This window comes from Cydia strobilella, chromosome 10 (genome assembly GCF_947568885.1).
Source record: "Cydia strobilella chromosome 10, ilCydStro3.1, whole genome shotgun sequence".
In the NCBI taxonomy this organism is placed as follows: Eukaryota; Metazoa; Arthropoda; class Insecta; order Lepidoptera; family Tortricidae; genus Cydia; species Cydia strobilella.
In genome coordinates, this window is record NC_086050.1 from 2,312,461 (window position 1) to 2,332,586 (window position 20,126).

Consider the following 20,126-nt stretch of genomic DNA (forward strand, 5'->3'; position numbering starts at 1 on the left):
AGGTTTGCGCGTTGTACAGTGGAGGTCAAGAAAACATTGTTCATGTCGTATTGCCAATCATTCTACACGTGCGGCCTGTGGATCAATTATACGAAGCGTGCTTACAGTGCTCTGCGTGTCCAGTTCAATAACGGCTTCAGGATGCTGTTGGGGCTACCACGCTTTTGCAGTGCATCAGGCATGTTTGCACAAGCACGAATGGACGATTTTCATGCCATAATGAGAAAAAGAATCGCCTCTCAAATGTATCGCCTGCGGGGTAGCACCAACAGCTTGCTGGTAGATATAGCCGAGAGGTGGGATTGTCCGTTTTTTAGCCACTGGGCGTCGGCTCATCGTCCTGTTTACCGGGACCCCAAATAAATAAATAAATAAAACTGTAATACCTAGGTTAAGATGTACTAACTCTAATATTATAAGTCTGTATATAACTAACAATCTATGGGCAATCAGGCCTGAAATAAAGAATTTTATTATTTTTTATTTATATATCCGATAGCGCTCTTACAGTATGAAGGATTTTGGAAGAAATAAGAAATGTAACTGAGATATGTTATTTAATACACGAGTACGAGTTTGGAGCACACTGGGTTACGTTATCGTATATTTCCGTGAATTTCGGCTTGCATCTCTCCTCTCGATGGATATTGCTTTCTAATGATAAAATTTTATCCGGTTCGAACTTTGATAGTTAGGTACGAGGTGCAACGAATTTGGTGTTGCGTCCTTGTTTGAAGGAGACAGACAGACATGTCTCAACCTACCACTATAAAATACCGATCATTAACTTCAAACGCTGAACGCTGATCGTTTTAAACGATGATAGTAAAACTTTTTTCGAAAAAGTTACCGACTAGATGACTACTATATGAAGTTCTCCAATTCTAAAAGCCTTATATTCTATAGATGAATTTTTCTCAAAATATGACTCTATTTAATAAGGGCAGGCTTTTACAGACATTTAAAGTATATTTTATCTGCAATGTTTTTGTGATCTAAATAGGTGACGACTAAACTCAACTTGCTGCGTCTTTGCTCTATAATTTTGCTTTACCTTAAACAGCTGAAGCAATTTCACAAGGTGGTTTTTCGTAAGTGCCCTATCTGGCGCGCGCCGCTCCGCGGGTAGCACACGATTTACATACACGGCTACTCTTTAAGAAAGTTTCATATTTGACTGTATTTGTACTTTTGCACGGATAAGATGGTTGTGATTTGTGATTTCATCCTCTATTATTGTGTCATGCGTCACTCACGCAGTTAGTATGTAGGTACTTGTGAGTGGTGAGTCGTGAAATGAAATGTTATAATTATAACATGGAAGACCTGGTTAAAATATAAATATGTTTTGTCCCTTTTCAAACGAGATGCTGACGTTGGCTAAACAGTTGTCGTCTGATGACTTCAGGAATATTCATCTTCTTACATATTATAAGCAGGCTTGTCGTTGTAGTTCAAAAGCCCTTCGATCCCATCCTATTTCTTTGATGTTTTGTACTGCCAGCAAAGTTATCCCATATGCACCCCTGCATCAAAAGCTTGACTTTAAATTAATTTATGACTGCCTTGTATTTGTCATTTATAATCAGATATAAGTTATGAAACATTCCACCATACCAAAATAACACGCTCCATCTCATCTCACTGTACATTTTGCAAGATGACTTATTTGCACAACTATACCTATTGCTGCTCTTAGCAATGCTTTAATTTGTATTCCAATATACATTCGCCTTGCACAAATAGGTCGAAAGTCGCAACTATGTCAGTGATTTTATTGTGATTCTATCCATTTACTATTTCTGGAAGACTGAAAATACGCTCTTTGCTTTTACTTACCATCTGTAGACGCGACTCGACATTGTTTTAACTCATTCTGGCAAGAGCACTTGATCCTTTTAGTAACTTGAATGGTGTTACATATTGCAGTAGAAGAAATATACTTTATTTCTAGTATAGGTCAACTTTTCGGTAGCAAATTGTTTCCAAATTAATCACGTCGTGCCAATGTTCTTAAAAAAGCAAAAAGCAAGTGATGATGCAAACAAGATAAAGGATAAGATGAGAGAGAGAGTTCTTTGATATTTCTCACAGGATGTTTTACTTAAGAAAGTATATGTATGCTTTTTTTTTTGCTCCAGTATCTCTGCTCAGTTGTCTAGTTCACTTTATGTGTCACAGTACTTTATGAATGAGGTAAAGCTGTGGACAAGACACAACACGACATTGATATGGCATCCTCGGAACTCTCTCAACAGTCTCAACTTAGGGCCGAACTGCAACTATGGGATGTCTCTATCGGCCGTTAGCTGTTGGAACTTGTCTTAACCATGTTTTACTTCAATGCTGTACGGCAATATTATGATTTTGAGATGTGAATAAAGACTGTAAGAACATTTGAATACCAAATTGCACTCCGAATTACGTAAACTAAAATGAAATAGGTATTTACATTCGCATCACCTTTGACTTTTATTTGAGACGGTGCCGTCTGTGCCGAATATTTTTGTTATTGCCGAAGACGTCAGTGTTTTCCTCGATTACTGTTGCAAGGAAAAATTTGAATTTATTTCACTCGGTCCGTTTTCAAATTGAATTGAAGGATAAACATGTTGAGAAATATCTCAACATGGTTATCCTTCAATTCAATTTGAAAACGAACCGAGTGAACCAGAACCGAGTGTACCTCAAATATGAGGTACATTTTCTGTACATGTTTATATAAACGTACGTCATATGATTAATGACGCGCGAATCTGCTGTAGGTATTTATTTATTTATTTATTTATACTTTATTGCACATAAAATAAGTACAAATGGTGGACTTAATGCCTTAAGGCATTCTCTACCAGTCAACCACTGGGCCAAAAAGAGACGTTTGTTGGTGCAGGCTTTGTACTGTATTTGAAAATAATTAAACGATATCACTACCTACTATTTACAAATTAAATACTAATTATAGTATACCTATTATATTTAAATCATAAACTTAAACATATACTTTGTATGATACACTTACATACATATCTACATATATACTTATACATGTACCTACTGTGAAACATTACTTACATCTTTCAGACAAATGCTTGCGCAGCATACGCTTGAACGTGAATTTACTTTGAGCTTTTCTGATATTGAGTGGAAGGTCGTTCCACAGGCGTGTCGCCTGAACAGTATAGGAGTTGGTCAGGAAACCAGTGCGATGAGGGGGAATGGAAAGCTTAAGGCTACGGGAGGGACGGAGAACACCACCAGGGCGAGCAGTAACAAATTTAAATTTGGATCTGAGATATTCTGGTGTATTGGGATCAAATAGAAGAGAGTAAAGTGTACCTAACAGTCTCAAAGATCTTCGCTCACGAATAGGAAGCCAATTAAGCTGCTTACGATAAGCTGATACGTGGTCGTACTTCCGAAGACAAAATATAAACCTAATACAGTTGTTGAGCAGTCTGTCCAGTTTGTTAAGTGAAGTTTGAACTAGATTAGAGTAGCACACATCAGCATAATCGATAGTGGGAAGTACAAGAGCTTGAACGAGAAGGATCTTTGTGCTAATTGGCAAAAAGTTTTTGTACCTGTAAAGCGATCTCAGCGTGTACGTCACTCTGCGACATACATCAGACACCTGGGGTTCCCACGTAAGGCCACTGTCTATAATCAGACCCAGATTTTTCACTTTAGGTGATAGCGGTATCACGACATCCTCAAACCTGATAGGTGCTACACTATGTAAATCCATCAACGCCAGCATGCGTGGGCTCCCAAGTACGATCGCTTGACATTTGGTTGGGTTAACTACGATCCCAAAAGAACGTGACCATGCAGAAAGATGGCTTAAATTGCTATTCATGATAGAGACTGCATGATCCATGTCCTTAACGTTTGCTTGTGTATAAAGCTGCAGATCGTCAGCATATAGATGGTAGGAGCAGCCAATGTTAGGGGTGACCATATTGATAAAAATTGAAAAAAGAAGAGGCGAGAGAATGCCACCCTGTGGAACTCCAGCAGAAAGATCACACCAGTCAGAGAAGGTTCGGTCAGCACGAACTGATTGACGGCGATCTTGAAGATAAGAGGAAAACCACTGAACCGCCGACGATGACATATTTAAGTGACTTAGGCAGGCTAGTAAAAGGTCATGGTTAACCGCATTAAATGCATTTGAGAAATCTACTAGTACCAACAACGTTAACTGAGACAGCTCCATGCCTTGTCTAACATCTTCGAGTACTTTGAGCAGAGCAGTGCAAGTACTATGCCCTGGGCGAAAACCCGACTGAAAAGGAGAGAGAATTTGATTGGAATAAACATGAGACGAAAGTTGCTTATGAACGATTGCTTCTAAAATCTTTGACAGAAACGGAAGAACGGAAATAGGACGAAAGTCTTTTAGTGTAATGGGGTTCGAAACTTTTGGAAGTGGTATGACATAGGCTTTCCGCCATGCTGAAGGAAAAACTCCGGTAGTGAGTGAAAAGTTAATTATGTATGTTAGAACTGGAAGAACGCATTCCAAGATGCTTACGATCATTAATCTGCTCAACTCATCATGGCCTACAGCATTCGATCTAATCGATTTTATCACCTTAATAATGTCATCGTCAGTGGCTTGATTGAGTGAGAAGGTTATATTAGAAAGACAGGGCAAGGCTCTAATGTAGGTTAAACTTTTGGTTAAGGTAGCGGAATTTAAAGGCAAAGTTTTAGCGAAGTGTAAATTTAAATCATTAAGAGAGAAAGAGGAGGGAGTTGAGCAAGTAGGTTTAACAATGCCGATCGATTTTAGGAATTTCCATGTTTCAGCTGGTGACGAACATGCAATACTCTCGTGGATATATTTCCGTTTGGCAGCTCTCACCGTCTGATTGCATTTATTCCTGGCTGTTTTAAATATGTTCCATTTATCTTCGCAACGATCTCGTTTGTACCTCCTAAATGCCCGATCGCGTCTCGCCATAGCCATTCTGACAACCTGGGTAATCCACGGAGCAGGTGGGCGTTTTAACTTAACCGTACGGATGGGAGCATGTGTGTTGAATAATTCTAATACAGTCGAGTTGAACGTGTCCACAGCCTTGTCAACGGATGTTGCCGAAAAGGTCGTCGACCAGTCCTGCGCGCTCGCGTCTCGTTTTAAAGCTTCAATGTCTAGCTTAGCGAAGCTGCGAATTTGGACAGTGACGCGTTGTGGCTTGGGAGGCCGGACACGATAGCTTAAGTAAATAAGGTCATGATGCGAAAAACCTGGGGCCGGAAACTGACCGACCGCATCCGAAAGATCAATAGACGAGACAATAATAAGGTCTAACCAGGAGTCTGATGTATCTACATTGTGGTGAGTGGGCCTGAGTGGGAGAACAGCTAAGTCAACTGACTCTACGTTTGCATACAATTTGCGAGTTCTAAGGTTGTCTTTGACAAGGTCCGTATTAAAATCTCCCATGATTAACTGATGGGCGTACTCGGTGCTTATAGGGGCCAGCAAGGTTTCGAGGTCCGCAAAATAGTCGATGGTAGGGGGGCAATAGACCACTCCTAAAGCTACCTTAGTCCCACCAATGTTAACCTCAACAAATAAATATTCCATAGAGCCGGATAATCGAGGTGAGGATGTAGCTATAATTTTAAAAGGAACGTTACTGTGGAGATATATGGCCACACCACCACCCCTCCTGCCAATACGATCGTTCCGCAGCAAGACATAGCCAGGGAGTCCGAAGGAAGTAGACGCGAGATTAGGCTTAAGCCATGTTTCAGACACAAGTATGGCGTGGACATTACATGAGGAGAAAGACTCGAGAAGATCATTGTAGTGGCTAGGAACACTTTGTGCATTGATATGACACACGTTAAAGTTTTTGGGGTAGTTTTGAAAAGTGTTAAATATGCAGTTGCCAAGCGTATCGAGCTCTGATATTGTGCTATTTAGTGAATGAAAAGAACCAGACATGCTGCAAGCAGAATAAAAAGATCCATCATCATCATCATCGGACATAATATTCCAAAGGTAGGTACACAAATATATAAAATACAGATAATATATACAAAATAAATAAAATAAATATTATATTTCCGTGCCAGAAAGCACATGTAACTAAAATAAGCCAACAAGGTTCTCGTTAACCCACCAGCCAACCGGTTACACACAGTATGATAACACAAAGTAGTATTAAAAAAAACTGAAACTAACAATAAAAGTACATAGGTATAAAACAAGACAAAAAGTAACTAAAAAAAATAAATGGTACATATAGAAAGAATAACATTCCAACTAAACTGTAAATTAGCATTTCAGAGACACGTTCCGTTCGTTATTCATTGAAATATTTGCACAAAAAAAAAACCACTAACAGAGAAAATGCAGTAACGAAACGCATCAAATTTGTCAGAGTGACGTGTGACAGATGACAAGTTGACAACTAAATCGTCAAAAACGAACGCAAAATATAACATCGGTAGATTATTATATTGAAAAAAAGTTAAAAGTACCGTTCAAAGAGGAGAAAAAAAAAAAAAGTGCTGTTCTGAACTTACAAATTACGTAATACCTACAATAGAAAGGCAACAAAGGCACAGGAAAAACCGGTCTTTAAACTCTAAAATACTCAAGAACATCAACGCCTCGTCGCTCGCTTGTCCTCTGGCTTCCTGGTTGCCCCGGGAGCCTTTACGGTGACTGTAGGAGGTGCAGGCGCTGGGGCCGGTGCAGACGTTGGGGCCGGCTCAGGCGTGGGGGCCGGCGCAGGCGCGGGGGCCGGCGCAGGCGCAGCAGCTAAACTTAATGCAGACTCAGTTCCGCTTGGCGTCGCGGGCGCAGGAGCAGAAGCCGCGCCAGTAGAAACCGGGACATGTCTTTCAGACAGCGCTTGGAGTTGCTCAGCCGTTGTTACACGCTCCCTCTTCCCACTGGGCAGCTTAATGAAGATATTACCATCCCTGGTCCATACCTGATGCATGCCAAAATGTGTGCGGGCGTCTGTGAAGACTGCATGCCGCTGCTTTGTCAAGAACTCCGAAATGACTATCCGAGTACCCTTGAGTGCGGTTTTCCTTGCCCACACAGCTTTCTTGACCTCCAGATCACAAAATCGGACCAGGACTGGTCTGGTGCGGCTGCCTGTGCTGCTTCCAAGTCTGTGGCACATTGATATTGAGGCACAGGTTACATCTGGTAGCCTAAGATTATTTTGGCAGACAGCAGCAACGGACTCAACTACATTTTCATCTGCTACCTCTGGCATTCCACTAATCAGCAAATGCTTCCTGCGGTTGCGCATTTCAATGGTGTCCACTGACTGACTAATGGCAAGAATTTGCTGTCTAAGTAGGTCTAACATAGCAGACACATCCTCCTTAAGAGTGCTGACCTCCTTACTGAGACTGGCTATCGTTGGATGTGAATGTGGTGATGCGATGAGGTATTAACGGTGTTTTATAAGCAAACCTAAGCAAATAGACTGACGAAAGGTCCTTTTTATATCATTTATAGTTTACGTAGCTATCAAACTGTTGGGTGCTTGGAACTAAACTAATTAACAACACAACCCTCTTAGCACTTTGCAAATTCTTCGATGACATCCAATTTAGAACCGAAGCAAAGAACAAGCGTTTATAGCACTATTTTAGGATAAAAGATGAATCATCTTACTTACATGAACTTTGTTTCCAAATAAAGTCACCGAACTAGGCATGCCTATAAGTGAGTCAACATTTTCACCACCATTTACTATTGCGAAATATGTAAGTGTCAGATTTTTGCCGTCACAGATAAAAAGAAAAGAAATTGAGAAATATGTAATGAGACTAATGAGAATGAAAATGAGGATGAGGATGACGGACACGGACACGAAGAACATAACATAACAATGAGCATGAGCATGAGCATGAACACGTCACCAGCTTTTTTTAACTTCGTTCCAACCAAGTGTTCCACGACACTGACGACACACCATTTTTTTAGTTCCTTAAAGGTAGAGATTATACAAGAACTATTATATAATCTGTGATTATACTTAAACATTATATTGTATTGTACTGTAATCATATGTTATGAAATAAATATATCTAATCTAATCTATTTTTACCAAAAAATCTCTCAGAATAATGATAGGAATAAAGCTGGGACATATTAAAATACACCCACAATCTCAGAGCAGACGAAACGAAGCCCACACTTTACATTTATCAAGCCATGCGTTGTCTATTGTAATTGCGTGTAAACATATTCAATACCGAAAGGATGTAAGTCACTATAACTCTTATATGAAAATAGTATGTTTTATCGATTAAACGTGTCTCGGGTTACACTCGTCTGGCGTCGATGGGACGTGATCTGAAATGCATACGCATGAATTACTGATGAAATTGAGGCTCGCACACCAAAGAGAATTTGCAACAGGTCAAATAAAGCCTTGGTTGATCCCAATTGAATGTGTTATTGTTGTGTTGTGTAATAATGTACTGTCATTTTAATAAAATGTAATTTTGAGTTTTTATTAAATGTTAGCTACGGCTCCACATAATAACTAGGCGTATTTTGTAAACTGCCTCGTCCTTAAATACACTATAGGTATATTCCAGGAAAACATATTTCCGTTCTACATTAGGTACGCTACGCTAACTGTCATGTTTAAAATATCTGTTTTTGATGCTTTAAATATCTGCATTCCATTAGAAACGATTGCACTCAATTAAATAAGTAGGTAGATATCTAATATCTAGTCTGTGAGTCCGAACCGTTTTCTACTCTAGGTATACTAGTAGATACACAAGGACGTAATAAAATAACGAACAATTTGTTTTAAGCTAGATGCTTAATTGCCTACTGAACTCCAACATATTAAAATCGAAATTGAGCTTAATAATGTAGAAGTCAAATAAGATCGGAAAAATACGCATTGCATTCGAGTATAGACCAATATTTTCTTCCCAGTAAAGCAAACAAAACCGTTCTACGCCCTCAGATGAATATTTTTCGACGTGCATCCGTACAATGGCTCGGCGCAATGTGGCAGGAATTTCGCCATTCACTAAAAACTTCCATTGTTTTGCCTACCCGGGCTAAAGACTGGTAGAATATGCATGGCTTTAGAGGCGTAAACTCTCAAATGTGGAAATGTAATAATCCATTTATGGTAATTCGGTTGGAAGGATTCGAAATGCAAATGCAAAACTGGTATTAGAATTTTAAAATAGGCTTAGTTGGACATGGTTACAGTGATAATGTGAGTAAAAAGCAGAAAGTTACATTCAGACAAAATTATAATTAAAACACGTTACATACTATATCTTTGGAAGGTGGATTTCTTATTAAAATACCTATAAACTCATTAGAGATGATTTATTAAAACAAAATAATAACAATTAACAACAATAGATAGCACAAAGCATAGCAGGTATTGATAGAAATGATAGAATAAGGTGTTTTTGAGCAAATCCTGTCGAAATATCTTCCCTTTATTTATTATTCCATTCCGTGAATTGATTTACTGGGAAGACGAACGCAAAAACATATTCCAAGAATCGTCTCGAGACCTCCAAACTAACATTAAGACTAAAAATAACTCCCCAGGCTGTCCTCTGCATGCTTATTAATTTACGCAAAGCGCGAGCCACTTGATGAATCCATTCAGTCCACGTTTCGATGCAAACTATATGTTACTCGGAACTGTCATTATCTTTATAAGGATGGCATTTGCAAAAGACTTATTATTAGACTGAATTACATGCCTTCCAGACTAAATTATGCATATCTGCGGCACAAACTTATGTGGGACAGTGCTATCAACTATCATATAATATTTACACAGAATGATCTTGTAAAATTCTCTAGCAATAGTCGTTATATAATTAAGCTCATTACTCGGAGTTAAGCTGGAACTGCTGAGTAAGGAAGGCTATTTTTATGACCTAAGGCGATGTTTGCACGTTCCGTTTAATTAGCCTCATATTTTGTGGAAGCCAGAAACTTTGTCGGTATTGGACAACATTAAATTTAATGAATTATATTTGAAACTAAGTTAACTACGTCATTGTTTTTAATGTAAGCGACTGAACATACGGGAAGCTTTGTATCGTATGCTCAAAAGTGATGACCAACATTAACCCGCGAAGAATATTGTGATAACTTAACTAACTTAGCGGTTTTACTCACGTACTTTTAGACCGTATTTGAAAATGGAGACCTAGGCTCTCCGAAACATGTCGCGCAAGTGACTAAAAATACGTGAGTGAAACCGCTAAGTTAGTTAAGTTAATATGTCTCACGATAGTTTAAATTCGAATATTGTGATATTTGCGATTGCAAAAGTCTGAAGAAATATAAAGGCAAAAAGTTATGAAAAGATAAATTCAAGCTATTGTTCATGATCACAAGGGAATTAATTAACCTTACAATACAAACGCCGTTATTTTTGGGGTGCGACCAAATTAATTGCAGAAGTCAGATTGAATATTGCCTAGCAACAGTACGGAAAGCTGTGATTTTAAAAACGAAGCAGCAAATTAAGTACTTCAAATTATACAACAGGAAAACCTGGTTTCATAACATTTCCGGAGATTTAAGTCACCAAAAGTATTGTGATATAACTAGTGATTGCACAGATTGTTCCGAACCTAATTACTTAAAATCTTGTGTTTTAGCTTGGAAACTTGGTTAAACTTAGTAACGGCGTAAAATATATTTTACTGACTAGCGCTACCTCGAAGACGCTTCTATTAGTAGTTTTTCGGATTTAAAATGTATGCAATTGTCTTATGTTCAATATCTTTCACAGGTTTACGTGGCCCTCTTCAAGCCTCTTCGAGTCTCGCGGCGGCAGTTCCGACGGGTGCTCCGCTGCATGCGCAACGTGCGCCATCTCAAGTGCCACGAGCTATACGCGCATGAGAAGGTCACCAAGGTGGACAGTCTCTCCCTCGTGCTGTCCGGCAAGTGAGTACACCTCCTCATTAGGCTTGGCACGGGAGCGCCGCGACAGTATCCCTCAGTATATCAGTTCCTCTCTAATTAATGCAGATAGAAAAAGACGGGTAGTCTACCTCGAGGGCGAGATACTGTCGCGGCGCCTATGCTAAGCCCACAGGCACTTGTCTTCTTCATCTCCGTTGCTGCTACAAGAAACGTGATGTGCCAGTGAATACAATTTTTCACAACCACACCATTTTCAAGCTTAAACTTCTCACTAAGCGGTTCACAACATTTTTACTCAAAATGGTAATGGACAAGAGTATCTTGTGTTTATTAGTTTTATACACAATTTAAACATAATACAAAATGGCCCCTTATAATAATATTACTCCTAACTTTGCTTTGCTCCCTTTTACTCACCTAAGAGTGGCGGTGAGTTAAAGACAATGTAAGCAAGCCAAATCTAATTTGCTACTTATAGTTTCCGGGAAGTTAAGTCAAGTAACTTTTTCACAGTTTTTAATCTTTTTCCAGAACAAACAAAACACGATTTTAATTGGTGTCAATATTCCAATGATACGTCACACGCTATTCATAATTCACGCAGATATTGGACCGGATGCTCTCACTTCCTGCTGCTGTTTGTATGATGAATTTATCCCATACATATTTAAAGCTGAAATGTTACCTTTCCATTTTTAAAAAACGAGTTCAGACAAACAGGTTGTTAATAATCGACTCTGCAAACTTTGTTTCGTGAAAAAGTATCAAAAGTAGGTCAATACCATTGTGTAGGAACAATGACAGTAGCCTATCTGTAAATATTTTCAAAGTGTGTCCTTGTACAGGCTATCATCATCATTTCATGGAATTGGCTTTTTGACATTGCTCGCTAAGGGACTCTGGGGTCCATTCGGCAACTTCATTCCAAAAATGACGTATTACACTAGTTTTTACGAAACCGACAGCCACCTGACTTTCCAACTTCCAACCCAGGCCTTTGGGATTAGTCAGGTTTTCACACGATGTTTTCCTTTACCGATAAGCTTTTTATTTAGATTTTAGACCTTGAGCTCTGTGCTTCTATCCCGGTCTCCCGGATAGTAAAATGACAGTTCGACTGACCAATTTACTATTCAAACATCTTCCTTTTGTAACATTTCGTGAAATACTGTCGGATAAAATGGACAAAAATAGATCGTTTTTCTTTTAAGATGGACTATTTACTCTTTTGGTCAAAACTCTGGTAAAGGAATATAGCCCCATTGGGGACTGTAGTGGGTTTACGTTAAATTTCAACAACCGCCATTATGGGAATCTTTTTTCAGCATTTTGCTTAAAGAGGCCTAGTTATAGTTAACCTACTTCAGGTCTGTAAGTAGTTTATGTAGGTTCAGATACAATAGTATAAAAATACAACAAATTTAAGTTTCAAGTTCCAGACTTATCCCCCATTACAGCTTTCCTAATCTAATCTAGGTTGCTTACGACTTACGAGTGCCTTCTGCACTCTTCTTCTTCTTCTTCTTCTGCACGGTGATGTCATACGTACAGATTCACTTACTATGTGGGAAATAGAAGCAACTTTGTTTTTGGATCTTCTAAGAGAAAATAGACGTAGTATAGGTAGCTATTAGTTATACTTAAGCTACTTTTGGCACTCCGCTGACCCATCTTCAACCTTCAACAACAGTATGTATGTATTTATTTGCAAAGAATATAGCTAATTAGCTATATTATGTATATGTATAATATGTCTTAGGTGGTAAGTGACAATTGGTTGCTTATTCTGCTATTTGTACTATATAGGTTGTACTAGCATGCAATCTTAAAACGACTACAATTAAATCTGGCTGTATATCTTCAGAGAGGAAATCTTTTACATTGTAATAGCTTATCAGTCAATAGCTACACTAGCACTATATGTATAGTAATAAAGGTCTGTTACATATTTGGCCACTGATGTTTAATGACGACATTTTTTATGCTGTCTGTACCACGAATAGCACAAAAATATACGGCACTCTCAAACCCTGTGGACCGGCCACAAAGATCAGTCACAAAGAACTAATGCCCGCCCAAACGTCATTCAGTGTGAGCTAGCCGCACTGCAATTCCCTTTTGTGACTGCGTTAGAAACAGGGTTACTAGACTTACCACATCGGAATTTCTATTTTATGGGACAACTATATACATTCAAGATTTGGCTCACTGGGTTAAAATTCGGGACAAGTAATAGATTTTACGTGTATTTACTTGAAATCAACATAAACATGATATAGGTATAAGTAATATATATTTTCCTTTAAAATTACATGTTATGTACAGTCGAAGGCAAAACTATCGATCCAGACTAATGGCTCAAAAATATGTGAACACGACTTTATTGTCTAAGATGTAAGAGCGTAGGTACACATATTTTTAAAACTTTGGGAATGTATATATATTTATGCCCTTGAACCAACCGCGAGACTCGAAGAGGCTTGAAGAGGGCCACGTAAACCTGTGAAAGATATTGAACATAAAAAAAAAACAACTTTAAAAATACAAACTGACCATTTAATTGAAATAATCTTTTCACATCACCTATTCGGAAAGGGGCTTTTTCTTTTCGGCTATTAGGAGGGATCAGTAACACTTTTGTGTTCTAGGACATGTTTTTTTTCTTTTTTGCATACAATTTTTTGGCTTAAATAATATTTTGAAACATAATAATTACCTCATAGGTGAAGTGAAAGGCAGTAATCACATGGTAGCAAAATGATTTTCACCTTGGGCGTTAACACTTATCCCTCACTACGCTCAGGATTCTATTTTAGAATCCCTCGCTATGCTCGGGATTCAATTATAAAAACCTTCGCTTAGTTCAGGATTCAATGTACGCCCTCGCCGTAAATTCATTTTGCTTGCCCATGTGACACAATCCACGGTTTCTTACCTCGGTACATTGTTTCACATTTATTAATTTTTTGGAGCTTAATGATCGAAACTCGGGAACATGATCTATCCCGAATTGGATTTCCTAAATTTCGGGACATCACTGAATTCAGGGGCTGATAATGGAAGCGTCCTAAAAATATCGGGACACCTATTCACCCTCGTTAGAAATGTCACCGCAAATCGCCAGCGACCCAAATGGACTAACGTTTAAAGGAAATATCTAGATTTTCGTTCGCTAATCTCTATAATGCTTTTAGTGGTGATTGCATTCAACGCCAGCGAAGTACTCTCTGTTTTAATGTCGACAAATGCTTTTAACTGAAGAGTTTACCGTCGCATCTTGTTCCTTTAATTGTCAAATTTTCCTGTGTTGGTTTTGGGTTTGACTGTTTTACAGGAGATATGCCATCATGCCTTTAATAGATACCTATTTATTTATTTATTTAAACTTTATTGCACAAGCAAAGAAAAATGTACAAATGGCGGACTTAACCTATCCTATGTTTTCGTTTAGAAGTAGAAAAGTTCTTATTAAATAAATACATATTTTATCAGTAAGTATCACAAACCGTCGTATACTCACAAGAATTATATTCAAAGTTTTTGAATTCTATGGTAAAAGAAAAGTACTATGAATGTTTTATTTCACGCACATGCCGAGAAAGTAAAGCTATGAGCAAATGTGCAGGCAAGAGGATAGATAGGAGGAGGACCCACGGATATGATTAAATTTTTTGAGGATATACCTACATGTTACTAAATCAGGTTCCTTTGAATATATGTAGTCTAGAAATCGAGAGAAAAAAACTTGGCTGTTTCATACATTTTGGCTGGCCCATTTTCTATGGGAGGGTACATTTTTTTCGCGATTTCGTGGTTGGTCCCATAGTAAAAGTTGCTCAGTATAATCCCAAAACCTCTGGCAACGGGAATGCACGTATTTATTTGCCCTCTGTATATATTTATGCCCTTGTCTAGATACTGTATGAGATTTTGTCGCGACGGCGCGACATAATATTCGTTACGTTTTTTTACTTACGGAAAAACAACATTTATGTTAGCGACTACACTACACTATGTATTTTCAAGAATCGTAGGTATATTAAATGTCAGCATCCTACAACTTTGTACGGGGAGTTCTTGAAAAAGCTGTTATTTATTGAAATTGACAAACCCCCGTACATGGCACCATGTGTACACCGGCATTTTGGTCTTTACGTCATTGCGTTGCTAATCGAAATTTCTGTCAATCTGTAGTAAATTTGCTGCTGCGGGCTGAGGTAATTCCATACTGGGCAGTGTGGTGCGTATTAGCCATTCTGTAGAAAATACTTAGCTATTGCTTATTCTGTGATGTGGCACTTACTATTTTTTTCACAGGGTTGTAAGGAGCTATTACATAACGCTTACAGAACGAGCCTTGACTAAAGTGGCTGACGGACGATTATGAAAATTGCACCGGTACCGTATTTGGCATCGATTTTGGCCCACCGTGCACATGAACTAATTTTACAGTATGTACACGTCGTCGTACATGGACACCGGGTTGGTAATTAGTGTAATTATTCCTGGTTGAGTTTTGAGTTACGTTGCACTTTGTTCCACTAGGAACGACAGGAATGTGCCTAATTTAAAGTGAGCCGAACTTCGTGTCTATAATTTGTAATATTTCTTCGTAAAACTGAACGTAATTAAGCTTAAGGCTGCACTAAGGCTTGATGAGGCATTGGACGTTTTCCTGGATACTGTAATGTCATACTTTGCCTTATCGTTTATTCGTTACATGTTTCAAATGTTAATACCATAGATTCATCATGATTGTATAAGATGAGTCATTTCATTTCATTACTCATTTTTTCTCATTAGATATTTCAGATAAGAAAAAAATCGTGCTTCCGAGTTTGATAGCTGAAATAGATGGCACTTGACAACCACAGTTACCGCATAATATCTGGAGCTGTCAGCGCTTTCAACATATGGTGGTCACCAATGTAGGAAGAAGAGACGGAGCAATAGAGAGTAGTCTCTCCAGGCGGGTGTTGTGCCTGGGGACCGAAGTCCACAGAGTTAGTCAGAAGTTGTACTTATAGTAACTGACATTTGGAATTCCGTAAGCGCGATGTAGGTTTCTAACTAATTGCGTTTTAGGTAGCTAACGCCATCTGTTGGAACATTGTGGCACGACAGTGACAGGGACGCCACAAGTCTGTCAAATTCGAAGCAGGTAGTTGTCTTAAACTTGACTCATACAATCAAGGAGGATATAACCAAACGGAGTAGCCATTAACAGGCTTTCCCCTCTGTCGAAAATAGTCGGCCAATTGTCATACACAATGTATGGACTGACGTTTATCTGACATGGCTATTTTGACGTTACGTATACATTTGACGTTCCCCTCCCCCGCAATAATAGGCAGACTTTTTTGTACAGCAAATTACAGACGTGGCGGCTCCGTTTAGTTATATCCTCCTAGCAAACAGTCGATGAATTTTTGGTTAAAATTAAATGTCTGTTTTTATTATTTTTACTAAGTATGCATTTCAAGTAGTGCCGGTACCGTTTCCGCGTATTATGTTATTACAGCAACATATACTTAATTTATTTTTAACAAGCAGAAACGTCTGCGAGCGATGCTATTTTTTTTTTTTTTTTTTTTAATTTATTTTCAAAAAAGTATAACACATTTTAAACTTATACAAGTTTCGCCAAACTTGCGTTTAACGGCGAAATGGTGCACTCATTTTCAATGTTAGTACCTTAATCTAAATTTAATGATTAACTTATATTACTAAGGTTAATACTTTTATATTACATTAACAGTGTAAGTTGTAGGTATATATGTTGTTGTTATTCTTTAAGAATTTATTTGTAGTTTTACATGTATGTAAAATGTATGTTTTTGGTGCAATAAAGCATATTTATTTATATACAATATTTACCTATCTTATATATTTAGTCATGCGTTGTACCCAATAGCAACTTCTTAATTTTTGATTTAAAGATGTTTTTACTAGCACACTCGTCTTCTATTGATAAATTGTTCATTATTCGCGGTGTGATATACTTGCCTATTACTATTTATCCGATGGGTCCCCTAGCCATAGACCCATATGGTGGGAAGATTTTCTGACTATGGATGAGGTCTTGGTGGCTCAGTTGGCAGAGCGCTGGAGTATCGATCCAGAGGCCGTGAGTTCAACTATCACCCAAGGCAGTAATTTTTCCACTTTTAAATTTTAACATATCTCACACACACACTTCACTGGCTCAGTGACCCAAAAAGTATCTTGGCCTCCGACACAAGAGAGCGCCACTCTGCCCTATTCTGCGCCACTTCACGCCAGTTGGGTATTCCGAGGGTGGACAGGTCTTTTAGGGCTTCGTCTCTCCAGCGGTATCTGGGACGCCCAGACGGACGTTTTCTGCCCGGGTGCCCCACATACGCTAACAAAAAAAAATTAACATATACTTCATTATAATTAACATATTTGCAAATACAATGCCCATTTCAAGTTTGGCTGCCCTAAAACAAAACTGGTTTATCTGCTTCAGACACAATACATGCCGCACTAAGTTAAAAAGTCGTGTCTCTTTCCCAGTTTTATCCGCACATACGTCTTCTTAGTTTGCAAATACGTCATAGTCCAAAAAGGCGTAAGTAATTTTAAGTTTCGAATGAACAGTGGGACATACGACTTTTTGCCTTAGGACTAAGACTTCATTTACGTTGTAACCATTTCGCAACCTACTGCCCACTCGCAGATACGGTTTTCCTTTCAAGTTTCAATGGATCCATTCATATTATTATCATATGGCGAGTTAATGAACTTCATTGCGTAACAACAGCTGTTCATAAAATAAACATTTAATAGTTATTTACAGTACATATGGTGCTACTTTCTCGCACTAGTGCGTAAAGAGCACTTTTCGTGCATATATAGCTATTACGATACAAGTGCGGAAAAGAGGAAATTCGAAACGAGTGGCGATAAATTAAAACACTACCGCAAGGAGTGTTTTAAATCGACACGAGTTGCGTATTACCTATTCGCACGTGTATCGTACAACGTTTTACAGTACATATGGCCCTTTAAACTTTCGACATGCACGAAAAGTGCTCTTTTACGCACTAGTGCGAGAAAGTAGCACCATATGTACTGTAAATGAATTTTGGTAACATTTTTCTCTTTTAGCATGGCTATCAAAATATTTATCTAAAAGTTGACATCAACTGACAGCAAATATTAAGATAACCACGTCAAACAGGTAATCATTCATTACTTTGTTTACTTTACAAATATTAGTGAACCTTGGAGGAGATACTCAAACACATCTGCAGCAACTACTATCTGGTACATACTGTACATACTTGTCCAACCACCATTACAGTATATACAAAAGCGGACAATATATGCTCGAAACTCAAAATACCTGACATAAGGTGGGTCAAATCCAAACACTTTTCACAAACCGGTACACTTTTCATAATAACCCGTCAGCAACGCTTGACATGGCCCTTGTTATGGGCGTTATGTAATGGTTGCCTACAGGCTACAATACAACTCGTTGTTTTACATTATCCACTGTGGAGGACAAATGGGACAATATGCGAAAGCTATAAAATAGGGTTTATTTCGCCACAATAAATGTTTTTTTATCGGTTTTCAACAAAAACACTTGTAGCATTCCACGAAATCGTTTACGAGTTTCTTCTTCTGTGACAAGATAACAAAGTAATGCAGCGGCGGTAGCACGGTCGCATTTTTATCGCTTGTCACCATGCCTGTCACGTTCTAACAAGTATGTAAGTGCGAAAGTGACGGGCATAGTGACAGGCGATAAAAATGGAACCGTGCTGCGCCCGCAGGAAATAAAATGCGTTTGTACGCGACTGTCTGTGGAATACTGTATTTGGATAGGTCGACTAGTGTACACAATAAATCATATCGTCGCTATACTTACTCAACCTCATATCTGCAACAATCATTTGATGGAAATGTCGCTTTTCTTTCATTCGGAATACGGGTGTTTTTGACATCAAATGAGTGTTGCAGATACGAGGTTGAGTAAGTATAGCGGCGATATTCTTGGACTTCTTGGACATTACGAAGCATTGAATTGATGGATATTGTAGCGTAGAAAGAGTGGCAGTTAAGTGTTTATGACTTGTTCACTTTTAATGGCGCTTATGTTTATACAAGACACAATAAAATTGATTTACTTACCGTACAGTCGCAGTCCAAGTTGACATTTAGTGCAATGTAAAAGCAAAAAAATAACATGTTTAAAATACAAATTACAAGTTTTATATATTAATAGAGTTAGACCAAGCTAAGTTGGCAACGATTTTGATAGGCTAGACTGTGCAAGTGTTATTTAAACGTCATAATTGCATAGAAGTTTGACATTTAAAATTAACACTGGCACAGTCCGGTCTATCATAATCGCTGCCAAAACATCCGATTAAAGCGGAATAAATGTTTTTTCTCCACGTATAAGAAAAACAATGACAAAAACGTTGAAAGTCATTACCGTAAAATCAATTTATGTCGAAGATAGGAATGTGTTTCTACGTTTAACAAGAATCCTCAATTATTTTAACGATACCGTGATACATGTCGTGACCGTGATTGCAATGTTTCGTGAGTTTCTAAAATATCTAAAATTCGTTAAGGTATTAATAGCGTTATTCAAAAACGCGTTACTGGCCAGTGGTCTGGATTACCTATGAGTCGTTTGTCTTTAGCTGTCATTTTGACTTATGTATTTGTAAAGAAAGGGATAAAACATAATTGAACTAAATTAGGCCCGTAAAGTTTTATGAATAAGGGGGTAAATGTAAATCGTCTCACAAAAGCATACTCTACATAGTGATTGCATGTAGGTCTAACCCCGTCACCCGTTGCCACGAACGCTGTAAAGGGTTCGAAACGTCGGAATGTATTATAAATGCAATATACGCGATATAATCCGTTTTCATAGTTTTATTTCATGTAGGTCTATCGTTTAACCTAGTCGGTCTGTAAGAAGTTATTAAGTATGGTAAGCTACCGACCGGTTGAAGTCTTGGCTGCATGATGCTGGTTTGTAAGTTTGTATTAACTATGCAACAGGGCGGACACGCTATACATCAAAAATCACTTGCGTTTCTATGTGTGAACGGCACGTCTGTACACGCGGCATGCGTCATTGTGTGAGTAAGTTGCAAAACAGTATTGAGCGGTCGGCAAACGGCCGTCAATCTGCTGTCGCGGAGCGAGGTATTCA

General features: G+C 38.4%; 2 protein-coding genes across 4 annotated transcripts in view; one reads left to right on the plus strand and one right to left on the minus strand.

Moving 5' to 3' along the window:
- The window catches only part of LOC134744619 (blood vessel epicardial substance-like), a 78,260-nt gene that overhangs the window by 18,524 nt on the left and 39,610 nt on the right, over nt 1–20,126 (plus strand). For all 3 annotated transcript variants that reach the window (XR_010128100.1, XM_063678496.1, XM_063678495.1), the window contains exon 2: nt 10,785–10,942. Coding sequence is in view for 2 of the 3 variants with exons in the window: in XM_063678496.1 (XP_063534566.1) it covers nt 10,785–10,942 (158 nt within the window). In the remaining variant the exon portion in view is untranslated. The remainder of the gene's footprint in view (nt 1–10,784; nt 10,943–20,126) is intronic.
- Nucleotides 6,624–7,346, minus strand: LOC134744881 (specifically androgen-regulated gene protein-like). The gene has a single exon (XM_063678826.1). It carries the CDS (start codon nt 7,344–7,346, stop codon nt 6,624–6,626), a length of 723 nt encoding a protein of 240 aa, XP_063534896.1.